General features: G+C 47.4%; 1 protein-coding gene across 1 annotated transcript; it reads right to left on the bottom strand.

Moving 5' to 3' along the window:
• Positions 1 to 2101: 2101 nt before the first annotated feature.
• On the bottom strand, positions 2102 to 12503 carry LOC123759437 (endoglucanase E-4). The gene is given in 14 exon segments (XM_045744513.2): positions 2102 to 2377; positions 3308 to 3413; positions 3571 to 3719; positions 4871 to 5035; positions 5495 to 5533; positions 5535 to 5664; positions 5796 to 5914; positions 6502 to 6560; positions 6848 to 6941; positions 7303 to 7391; positions 8581 to 8676; positions 10129 to 10270; positions 11345 to 11406; positions 12385 to 12503. Coding segments are annotated over 14 exon segments (1419 nt in total). The 5' UTR covers positions 12446 to 12503; the 3' UTR covers positions 2102 to 2269.
• Positions 12504 to 12984: the final 481 nt, after the last annotated feature.

Genomic DNA, 12984 nt, shown 5'->3' with positions numbered 1-12984 from the left:
TGGTGGAGGCTGACTCCATTCACAGTTTCTAATGTAGATATGATAGAGCCCAATAGGCTCAGGAATCTGTACACCAGTTGATTGACAGTTGAGAGGCGGGACCAAACAGCCGAGACTCAACCCCTGTCAGCACAACTAGGTTAGTACAACTAGGTGAGCACACATTTATAGATATCATGCCGACCATAAGGGGAAATGAAGAGGTTTAGTTATCACGCGGATACCTGACCCACTATTGTGGGTCCTCAGGGGGCACTAGTGTGGGTCCTCAGGGGCACTAGTGTGGGTACTCATGGGGCACTAGTGTGGGTACTCATGGGGCACTAGTGTGGGTCCTCAGGGGGCACTAGTGTGGGTACTCATGGGGCACTAGTGTGGGTCCTCAGGGGCACTAGTGTGGGTACTCATGGGGCACTAGTGTGGGTCCTCAGGGGGCACTAGTGTGGGTCCTCAGGGGGCACTAGTGTGGGTCCTCATGGGGCACTAGTGTGGGTCCTCAGGGGGTACTAGTGTGGGTCCTCAGGGGCACTAGTGTGGGTACTCAGGGGGCACTAGTGTGGGTACTCATGGGGCACTAGTGTGGGTCCTCAGGGGGCACTAGTGTGGGTACTCATGGGGCACTAGTGTGGGTCCTCAGGGGCACTAGTGTGGGTACTCATGGGGCACTAGTGTGTGTCCTCAGGGGGCACTAGTGTGGGTCCTCAGGGGGCACTAGTGTGGGTCCTCATGGGGCACTAGTGTGGGTCCTCAGGGGCACTAGTGTGGGTACTCATGGGGCACTAGTGTGGGTCCTCATGGGGCACTAGTGTGGGTCCTCATGGGGCACTAGTGTGGGTACTCATGGGGCACTAGTGTGGGTCCTCAGGGGGCACTAGTGTGGGTACTCATGGGGCACTAGTGTGGGTCCTCAGGGGCACTAGTGTGGGTACTCATGGGGCACTAGTGTGGGTACTCATGGGGCACTAGTGTGGGTCCTCATGGGGCACTAGTGTGGGTCCTCATGGGGCACTAGTGTGGGTCCTCAGAGAGCACTAGTGAGGGTCCCCAGAGAGCACTAGTGAGGGTCCCCAGAGAGCACTAGTGTGGGTTCTCAGAGAGCACTAGTGAGGGTCCTCAGAGAGCACTAGTGTGGGTCCCCAGAGAGCACTAGTGTGGGTCCTCAGAGAGCGCTAGTGAGGGTCCTCAGAGAGCACTAGTGAGGGTCCTCAGAGAGCACTAGTGAGGGTCCTCAGAGAGCACTAGTGAGGGTCCTCAGGGGACACTAGTGTGGGTCCTCAGAGAGCACTAGTGTGGGTCCTCAGAGAGCGCTAGTGAGGGTCCTCAGAGAGCGCTAGTGAGGGTCCTCAGAGAGCACTAGTGAGGGTCCTCAGAGAGCACTAGTGAGGGTCCTCAGAGGAGCACTAGTGAGGGTCCTCAGAGAGCACTAGTGAGGGTCCTCAGAGAGCACTAGTGAGGGTCCTCAGAGAGCACTAGTGAGGGTCCTCAGAGAGCACTAGTGAGGGTCCTCAGGGGACACTAGTATGGGTCCTCAGAGAGCACTAGTGAGGGTCCTCAGAGAGCACTAGTGAGGGTCCTCAGAGAGCACTAGTGAGGGATCCTCAGGGGACACTAGTGTGGGTCCTCAGAGAGCACTAGTGTGGGTCCTCAGAGAGCGCTAGTGAGGGTCCTCAGAGAGCACTAGTGAGGGTCCTCAGAGAGCACTAGTGAGGGTCCTCAGGGGACACTAGTGTGGGTCCTCAGAGAGCACTAGTGTGGGTCCTCAGAGAGCGCTAGTGAGGGTCCTCAGAGAGCACTAGTGAGGGTCCTCAGGGGACACTAGTGTGGGTCCTCAGAGAGCACTAGTGAGGGTCCTCAGAGAGCACTAGTGAGGGTCCTCAGGGGACACTAGTGTGGGTCCTCAGAGAGCACTAGTGAGGGTCCTCAGAGAGCACTAGTGTGGGGCCTCAAGGGACACTATTGTAGGTCCTCGAACTCCATTATTTCGAAGAATTAAATGGGATAATTCAAGAACATACAGAAAGTTCCTTTTTTCTTCTTCTAGACATTTAGAACCGAATCAATAAGGTAATTATTGTTGATGATAATAAGGAGATTAAACAAATTATTTGGAAGGCATCGTTTATTGATTTCAAGCGAGAAGACAATGTATGCGATTCAACAATTGCACAGAATCACTTAGTTTGCCTCGTTATCTGAAGAAACCAATAGAGAAGACAGAAGTCATCAGCAGAGTTCATGGGAGTAGCCAGCAGGTCAGTTCATCACGGACTTAACTGATCTCAACCAAGGCAGCAAGGGCACCGCTGAAGGCGGCGTTGTAGTCGAGACCAACCTCGTTCTGCTCATACAGCGTCCGGTCGTCGAAGTAGTCTCCGTTCTGCAGTTGAAAGAGAACGGGGCGTAAGCCAAATATGTATCGATGAAGTCCCATAGTTTACTGGCAGCAAAAGTTAGGTAATCTTTTAACGTGGCGAGAAGTTACTTTAGAGAGGAAAGGCTTGAGTTAAGACTGTGACCATGGAATAAGATGTTAATATACAAACTGTTATTTCAAAGATAGGGCATGCATGGGCTTGAGCTGCTGGCCTTCGTGACACGAAGAGCCGGAGGTCGGTGCTTAGGGCACAGTTGAAAGCAAGGAACTTGGGGTAGAGTCGTAGGACGAATTTCATGATTTTATTATGAAGGACGCCAACCAGTAACAATGGGAATACTAAAACAGTCTGGAACTTGAAGTTCTATCAGCTAGTATACGCTAGTACTAGCGAGTACACGCTAGTACTAGCGAGTACACGCTAGTACTAGCGAGTACACGCTAGTACTAGCAAGTACATGCTAGTACTAGCGAGTACACGCTAGTACTAGCGAGTACACGCTAGTAACTAGCGAGTACAGGCCAATACTAGGGGTGAAGCAAGGGAATGGAGGAGCAATTTCTCATTCAAAAGCTTAATGAACTGTGAAATATTATAACTGAGTCAGTTAAGTGGCCATAGCAAGAAGCTTCACTTAAGTTTACTCGTATCTTAATGTACCCCAATGACCAGAGCCGGGGTTTATCAAACATTTACGGAACCGTTAAAGAAACCTATACATCTTTCCTCAATCATAGCGGCTTTGTTTACATTTAATAAATGGTTTATGAGTACCGGAAGTACTTGGAGGTTGTTTATAACAACAACACCCTTGAGTTGTGAAGTTTCGAAGTTGCAAGCTGTTGAATAAATGTAAACAAAAAAGCTACCATGATGGAGGAAAGATGCACAGGTTTCGTAAGTGGTTGCCTAGATAACCAAATGTGACTGACCGCTGCAGGACCGCCGACTAGGCCGCCGTACAGGACGTGGGGGTTGGGACCCGTCTGGGAGTACGCCCACCCGTAATCGCACACCTCCGGGGGATCCGGACACGAGCTGAGGAAGACAGACACACACATAAGATCTCACATAACACCTGTCTCATGTTTGGAAGCGTCTGTGTTCATACTTACGCTCGTTATGAGTTCATATATCAGCGTGTCTGCAACAGAACTTGCCTGTGTGTGCGAGTGAGTGTTTGTATAGGCCTTACCTAGCGCGGTGGTGGGGCCTCTGAGGGTAAATAGGACCGAAGCCAACGACAAAGGATGTATGGTAGCGGGAGTTGGCGCCCAGCAGCTGGTTCATCTGTTCTCTGGCCCACTGGCGGTTTACATCGGCATCAACACCGTATTTGGCAGCCTATACAAAAAAGTAAAACAAAATTAAGGGGAAGAACAGCCTCAAACTGTTCTCTAGAACAGTTTTACATCCCCCCAGAATAAATATCTTTCAATACCTTTCTAGCACTGGGGAATTACCGAAGTTCATTGGAAGTTGATTGAACAGTTGAAGGGAGCCGGTCGGCCGAGCGGACAGCACGCGGGACTTGTGATCCTGTGGTCTTGGGTTCGATCCCAGGCGCCGGCGAGAAACAATGGGCAGAGTTTCTTTCACCCTATGCCCCTGTTACCTAGCAGTAAAATAGGTACCTGGGTGTTAGTCAGCTGTCACGGGCTGCTTCCTGGGGGTGGAGGCCTGGTCGAGGACCGGGCCGCGGGGACACTAAAAAGCCCCGAAATCATCTCAAGATAACCTCAAGATAACATCTAACATCACTGGACTTGTGCACTTGACCTGGGGCGCTTCCACCAGAAGGAAGCACATAACTGGAATTTTGCAATTTACTGGGTTAAGGGATTCAGCAAGTAGTTGGTAGTGGCTTGTTGTGTGGCCACGCGTGGGCTGTTTGAAGCAACCCTAGGCTACTGGTGAGGCAAGAAGGCACCCCCAGAGCTGATTAACACAGCTGATTTCCTTCAGACTCTCCTCCTCTACTTTAACATTAGGGTACATGTGAATGGATTCTCACTGATCCCACACACACAGGATCACTGCTTGAACGCAAAGGTTCCCAATGGATGAACTAATTTCTTATTCTCCATTCCATAAAGTTAATCCTTTCTTCTCTCACCCATACTCTCATTAACTTATCTTCCTATCTTTCCTCTATCCCCCATTCTCTCACCTACACATACACCCTCAACTCCGTGTTGCCACGTCTTGTCTACACACCTGGAAGTTAAACCACAGGTCTGCACTCCCATCCTCTCCTGGCAAAGCCGTTTTATACAAACTTTCATTCTATCACATTTACATAACATATTCTACACAATTTAAAATAGAACGTCTAGTTACATATCTTGAGTTATATTAAATATTTTGCAAGATGGCCAAATGAAGCAGGACTTTTGATTATATCCTGAGCGGTTCAACAGTGAAATAATTAGAACTATATTTATATAGTTTAATGCTTTTGTTGCCACCGTGACGGGGAAGAGGAAGCGACTGACCCAGAGGTGGAGGAAGGCCACGTTAGCGGCGTGTCTGTTGGGGCCCCACTCGTCAAGGAAGACCAGGCCCTCTGGGGTGTAAGGGGCTGTGTACTTCAGATAGTTGAAGTAGGTGTTGAGGTGGTCCAGGTAGGTCTGGGAGCCGTCCAGCTGCCAGAAGAGTGCCTGTCGAGATCAAAGTGTTAGTGATGTCCGATTGTCTTGATAAGAGAGTGACCCAATGTTGGGTTCCCAATTGTCAGTGGCAGAAAGTCTGTCCACACTGGGACCGCTGTGCTACTGGAGCCCAAGTGTTTTGGTGAGTGTGAGTCACTCATTGTTCCCAGACTAAGTGTCTTGATGAGTGTGAGTGAGTCTTGCCTGTGGAGGCTAGAGAGAATACTGGTTGAAATGTTTCAACTCCTAGTCTAGAACACCAAACGGTTTATATTTCATCACAATATACAATATATGTACTAACTTTGTTATGAATTATACCTTCAATGAGTTCATACAGTTATCATCTATCTCATGAGAATCTATCGCCCCAGACATGTCCCCAATAATACCTTTGCTTTCAAAGATGATGTAAATAATGAAAAATATCCTTCCCCCCCCAGAAAAAAAAAGAACATCAAGACTTACATAGACTCCGGCCTTCTTATCGTCCCAGGAGAACTGGTAGGGCCGCGGAGTACTGGAAATTAAACTCGGCCCAATGGCCCCTAGCCCGTGTGAGGTAGTTGTTATCGCCCGTAGCCTTGAACATCCACAGACCAGCCCAGACCAGCTCGTCTCCGTAGCCACTCCAAGAGCTGAGGAGAAACAGCTACTTAAGAGTGAGTATGGTACCGGAATGAGTGTGGTGTGGTACTGGTGTTTCTACCCTTTCCTCCCCCACCCCTTTCCCTCCCACCGGTGCCCACTTCTTCCCCCAGATACGTACCGGTACCAGTCGTAGGCGTCAGGAATGGACACGTCGTAGGTCTGTCGGAATTTGTCGGCGAACTCGTATAATTCCCTGGCCAAGGTGAGCAGCTGATTAGCGTAGGCCGAGTCCACGTCCTGGTGAGTGCAGGAGAGAGGAGAGTGGTGAGAACATGACACAAGAACGATCAACAGGACAAGACACTAGACGAAACTGCAAGAAGGAACACCAGCGAAGGCTACCAGAAAAGGACATTAGTAAAGAACAACATGAAGGAACACCAAGAAGTAATTACGGGATGAAATAACGGGAAGGAACGACACGCAGCAACAATGGGAAGGCACAACAGAAAGGGACAACTAGAATGACAATGGGAAGGAACGACAGGAAGGGACGACAGGAAGGGACGACAGGAAGGGACGACAGGAAGGGACGACAGGAAGGGACGACAGGAAGGGACGACAGGAAGGGACGACAGGAAGGAACGACAGGAAGGAACGACAGGAAGGGACGACAGGAAGGACGACAGAGGAACAGGAAGGACGACATGAAGGAACGACAGGAAGGAACGACAGGTAGGGACGACAGGAAGGGACGACAGGAAGGAACAACAGGAAGGGACGACATGAAGGGACGACAGGAAGGGACGACAGGAAGGGACGACAGGAAGGGACGACAGGAAGGGACTGCAATAAGGACAAGTGAAGACCAAGGTAACCCTCACCTTGAAGACCAAGGAGGCGGCGGCGTAGGAGGCAGCAACCTCAGCAGCCAGGTCAGTGCCTGAGGACGGGAAGAACACCTCTAATTAACATCTCTCAGCTCACAAATCATCCTCAAATTACAAAGAGCTACGAAGCATAACAATGAAATTAAAACAACAACAAACTATTAGATCTAAACTAAGCTGTTTGTTACAGAAAGCTTATGGTCGCTTGAACAATACATGACGCTGATTTAAAAACAAAAAACTGCTATACTTATCGATTTTATTGTAGGAAGAAAGAAGGTTAGAGTAGGGGGAAGTTCTAGGGATATTAAACAGGGGGATATGAGAGGATCTGTCTAACCTGGGTTCTGTTCGTCGATCTTGTAGGAAGGTCGCTCCATGGTCATGTACTCCGGGGCGCCCCACAGAGCGTGGTCAATGTGACCATTCCCGACCTGAAAAGTTAACGCAGATATTCTATATATATGCTTGGCGGGGACCAATCGAGCCACTGTATCTCTGGGGGGGGTGAGAGAAGCTGTTATTTGCCAGAGGGTTTTGGATAACACAAATTTCTAGACCACTGACCTAGCGGACAATGTTGTTTGTTACAAGTCTTTGTTATTTACTAATAATTAGAATTGACTTTGGCAATAAGTTGACAAAAAATAGAAGACATTATCAGTTTCACAGTAATAATTAAACATATTACTCGCTAACCACATTACTGCAGCGTACTAACTACGTGAAGGTACTCACTAACCACAGTACTATCACTGCCTAACCACTCGCCACTCACAGAGTGCCACCACTCACCTGGCCATAGTACTCGTCGTAGTTTGTGTGACACTTGATGGAGTAGTCTGTAGCCCACTTGATCGTTGCCCTCAAGTACTCAGCCTGGCCTGTGTGCGTGGGGGGCAAGAGTGGCATGAGTATTACTGAGTGATGGCTGAGTAAATGATTCAGTGAGAAAGACCTTTGCCTCATTCACTCACTGACAATGACTCATATTTGTTCTAACTCTCCTGCTTTCTGCTCCATTTTTATCACATATGAATTCAAAAATTTATTGGCATCATAGTCTACTTATATTTCAGTACAATGACAAAGAGGCACATAAAATATTCATTCGCTAGGAGTATTTCAGCAGTAGTTAACAGGAAGGCATTTTGTAATGTATCTTATGACAATGGTAGTGACTGGAAGCATGCAGGGATCTCGCTAATTGCACTTCTAACCATGATCTCGCTAATTGCACTTCTAACCATGATCTCGCTAATTGCACTTCTAACCCACGCTCAGTTGTACGAGAAGTTGAAGGAGAGGATAAGTAATAGAATCAGGGGAGAAGAAGGGAATAATACAGGAGGCAAAGAGAAAACAATGCACAACAATATATTGTGCGGTCACCTACGGGTGGTGATAGGCAACAAGAACCTGATGTGTCAAGCGAGCTACCAACAAGAACCTGGTGTGTCAAGCGAGCTACAAACAAGTACCTGGTGTGTCAAGCGAGCTACCAAGAAGAACCTGGTGTGTCAAGCGAGCTACCAACAAGAACCTGGTGTGTCAAGCGAGCTACCAACAAGTACCTGGTGTGTCAAGCGAGCTACCAACAAGTACCTGGTGTGTCAAGCGAGCTACCAACAAGAACCTGGTGTGTCAAGCGAGCTACCAACAAGTACCTGGTGTGTCAAGCGAGCTACCAACAAGAACCTGGTGTGTCAAGCGAGCTACCAACAAGTACCTGGTGTGTCAAGCGAGCTACCAACAAGAACCTGATGTGTCAAGCGAGCTACCAACAAGTACCTGGTGTGTCAAGCGAGCTACCAACAAGAACCTGGTGTGTCAAGCGAGCTACCAACAAGAACCTGGCGTATCAAGCGAGCTACCAACAAGAACCTGGTGTATCAAGCGAGCTACCAACAAGAACCTGGTGTATCAAGCGAGCTACCAACAAGAACCTGGTGTATCAAGCGAGCTACCAACAAGAACCTGGTGTGTCAAGCGAGCTACCAACAAGTACCCACTGTGTTACCAACATCAGAAGCAGAACAAGCTGGAGATAGAGAGTGGAGGGAAGTAACTTACCCGCTCTATTGTAGCCATTTGTGAACTCGAGGTAGCCCCAGGACAACATGGTGACGGTGAAGGCCGCAGGGAAGCCGAACTTGACCAGGTCGCCGGCTGTGGGAGGAGGAAACGCCACTGTTAAATCAAGACCGGGGTTTAATGGCACTAAACCTTTCTCTTCTTCCTATTCTTATCTTTCATCTTATTCTTACCTTTTACTTGTTCCTCACTCTCTTACCTTATTTGCCTGTCCCTTCCTCTCTTTTGCCCCGATCCTGTGCTGATTAAGCCCACTACGGGCTCACCAAAGCCCGTGCTACTTGGAACTTTTTGTTCCGAGTGGCTGAATCTAAAAAAAAAAATATTCTCTCTTCTATCACCCGGCTTGATAATGGTTCAAGGGGGGACCGAAACGTCGTCGTTTCTACATTTTCTGACGTGGTTTGTTTATCTTATGATATCCCCAACAGAACACTGGAAGCCAAGACCTTTATATCCCACATAAGCCCATTAGATGACTGGTCGTAGAAATTGATATATTTTAGCAAATCGAATCGAATAATTGATTCATAATTGGTAGTGCATTTATTATTGGGAAGGTTTAGATACTTAAGTACCTAAGAGAGTCACAATAACAACATAGCACGGAGACATTGTCTCCATTATCAAAATCAGGAAAATAGGCTCGTTTCCTTGCCCGAGATTTAAGCAACTGTTGTGTGCTGTATTCTGATTAAGGTAAGTTATTGGTGTAGAGAACGACTGGATAAGTCTAACAGGCTTTCTATTCCCGACAATGGGGACAGATATGGTCGGGGGGTCTTGAGCTTGAGTTCACTTGGACTTGACTTGGATTTGACTTGAACTTGGACTTGACTTGAACTTTAGTTCATTTGGACTTGACTTGAAATCACGAGTATCTATTTGGTGATGGAGTATGTTTCAGTTGCGAGTCAACCGAGGCGTGAATGATCGCTGGTGAGTGATATTCTTTGGAATGGCTCAGCCTGCTGAGCTGTTGATGGCTGAGCGCCTTGTGTTGTGGAGACCAACATCTAATTGCCTATCGGCCTTATACATAACAAAGTCCACCGACATCTCACTGGTGTTGAAGGCTTTGATGTTCTGTTAGGTCCAGCAAGAACAGGTCAAAATTAGATAAGAATTTTCTTTTTATGGGTCTATATACCTTGTTCGGAAATCAGATAAAAGATGTTTCCGGCCATCTGGGAGAATGTAGCATACTCAAGATGGGAGCAAACTTGTGCTTCAAATATAATTTTGCAACCCCTCCTGTCGAGAAAGTATGAGATGTGCCTCTGGCCAGTTTCTTGGCTGCATTACCTACGTTGTTTAACACATGTCTATTCATGGTCTCTCTCTCTCTCTCTCTCTCTCTCTCTCTCTCTCTCTCTCTCTCTCTCTCTCTCTCTCTCTCTCTCTCTCTCTCTTTCTCTCTCTCTCTCTCTCTCTCTCTCTCTCTCTCTCTCTCTCTCTCTCTCTCTCTCTCTCTCTCTCTCTCTCTCTCTCTCTCTCTCTCTCTCTCTCACTCTCTCTCTCTCTTACCGTCATAGTAGCCACCAACAAGGTCGTGGCCCACATCAGAGCCGTCATTCAGGGCTGAGTCGCCGCGCCAAGGGACGCGGTTATTTGATGGCAGAGGACCCGACCGCTGCGCCTCGTAGAACACGAACGACATGCACAGTGCCTGAGGGGAGGGAGAAGATGGAGGTACAGTAGCTGAGGAGAGTAAGGAGGTAGAGGTCAGAGTTGAGGGGGTATAAGGAGGTAGAGGTCTGAGTTGAGGGGTATAAGGAGGTAGAGGTCTGAGTTGAGGAGGCAAGCAGCAAAGAGGCAAGGCATGAAGTGTGGGATGATATGATACACCAGCGCGTGCCGGAGCGGGGAATAAGATTGGACACATTAACATGAACGTCTCAAAGTATGGATGACTCTGAGGAACGTCCTCAGCACAGAGAAATCTAGATGGATGTCTATTCCTTGTTTAATATACCTTACGAGGTGTTCACACACCCTACGAGGTGTTCACACACCCTACGAGGTGTTGACACACCCTACGAGGTGTTGACACACCCTACGAGGTGTTGACACACCCTACGAGGTGTTGACACACCATACGAGGTGTTGACACACCCTACGAGGTGTTGACACACCCTATGAGGTGTTGACACACCCTACGAGGTGTTCACACACCCTACGAGGTGTTGACACACCCTACGAGGTGTTCACACACCCTACGAGGTGTTGACACACCCTACGAGGTGTTGACACACCCTACGAGGTGTTCACACACCCTACGAGGTGTTCACACACCCTACGAGGTGTTGACACACCCTACGAGGTGTTGACACACCCTACGAGGTGTTGACACACCCTACGAGGTGTTCACACACCCTACGAGGTGTGTGATAGTCCCATTCAAGCAGATGCATGACTGATGATCTTGTGTGCAAAAATTTATTCTTAAAACCAAATCGAATACCTTCCGATTATCTTATTTCAACTCTACTACAATATGATTCTATGATTTAACAAACCACCCTCGACAGGGAAACTAAAATAATTTAATTACCACTCTATAAAAATCGTTAACGAATGACTGACCAAAGTGAGTGTCCCGTAAATACTTTGACAATGAACATTATCATTTTTAAATTTTGTTTTTAATTATAGATGGTTTCATATAACTAAATATAGTAACCGAGAACCCAATTGGGCTTAAGAGTCACACAAGTGTCATGTGTCAGGGAGTGACACTCACCTGGCTGTAGTCATAGGGTGTCATGCCGGTCGCAGCACATGGGTTTGTGTCAGCTACGACCTCTGTGGATACGGAGAAAATTAGTAAGGAGGTGGTGGGAAGGTTGTGAAGAAGTTGTAAGGAGGTGGTGGGAAGGTTGTGAAGAGGTTGTAAGGAGGTGGTGGGAAGGTTGTGAAGAGGTTGTAAGGAAGTGGTGGGAAGGTTGTGAAGAGGTTGTAAGGAGGTGGTGGGAAGGTTGTGAAGAGGTTGTAAGGAGGTGGTGGGAAGGTTGTGAAGAGGTTGTAAGGAGGTGGTAGGAAGGTTGTGACCAATAGTGTTAAGAAGTGATAATGTCTGAATTATCTAACCTTAACCATGTTAATTACTCTAGGAACAACATATAGGGACCAGAAACAATACTCACGGACCTAGTAACAACATTCACAAACCAGTAGCAATATTCACGGAGCAGTAGCAACATTCACGGACCAGTAGCAACATTCACGGACCAGTAGCAACATTCACGGACCAGTAGCAACATTCACGGACCAGTAGCAACATTCACGGTCCAGTAGCAACATTCACGGACCAGTAGCAACAGCCGTAACGGTGATTATGACAACTAGACTCATGAAGGATAAACAATCCACGCTTATTTATTGATGTATTTTATGTAAAGATTGGAATTACAGCAAGTCTTTTGTATTCTTCACATTGCATTATTAGGGGTCTGAGTATATGGTTTGGACGAGACTTGGTATTAGTCGTTGTGATGTAAGTCTTATCCAAACTATATACTCAGACCTCGATAATACACTCAGGAGAGTGCAAAAGACTGATGTAATTCAAAATCTTTACATAAAATACATAAGTGTGTTTGTTGGTTTGTCCTATGTTACTGTGTTTGTGATAAGACATTATCATTAAGAATTATAAAGTTATTTCAGTGTTTTTTTATTATTTTTGTGTTGGACTATCTTGAAAGCTGGCTTACACAGTCTTCTTTTTGAAGTACACTAATTGGTAATCAAACACTTGAGTGTGAGAGTTGGAGTGCGTACCTGTGGAGAGGAGGGCGAGGGCCCCCAGCAGGCAGGTCTTCACCAGGACGCTGGCAGCCATGATGGTGGTGGTCTGTGGTGCTCCTCGTCCCGACCTTCCCTCTTATATACCACACACACACACATACACACACACACACGCCTCTCACATGTGGTCCTGTTCCACCTCGTGTTCCCTGTGTGTGTGTGCGCGCGTGTGCGAGTGCGTGTATGTATGTGCGTTTGGAGGGGGTGTGTACGGTAATGACTTGAAAGATGTAACCAATTTGTTTACATCATGCTTGAAGACGGTGTGAGTTAATGAGAGAGTCAAGGCTGAGGGAGACTGCCAGAATATCTATAGTTTATACAAGCGTCAGAGATGGTCTTCTCTTCGCTTCAAAGAACACCTCTTGATTCGTCACAACGTACAAAATACAAAGGGCTAACCTAACTTGAAACGTACCAACCCGAGCCACCCTCCATTCGTGACTCTCTTATGTACGTAATGTACTGTACTTGAGTATGTAAACTTTCCCAATTATAAATGTACTAACATTTATGAATAACATTTTGTAATTGATTGATTTGATTTGTGTGATCCGCGTGTTGTCATAGTAC

Source organism: Procambarus clarkii, chromosome 32 (genome assembly GCF_040958095.1).
Source record: "Procambarus clarkii isolate CNS0578487 chromosome 32, FALCON_Pclarkii_2.0, whole genome shotgun sequence".
Classification (NCBI taxonomy): Eukaryota; Metazoa; Arthropoda; class Malacostraca; order Decapoda; family Cambaridae; genus Procambarus; species Procambarus clarkii.
The sequence above is the reverse complement of the archived record's forward strand: the minus strand, read 5'-3'. Positions and strand labels throughout refer to the sequence as shown.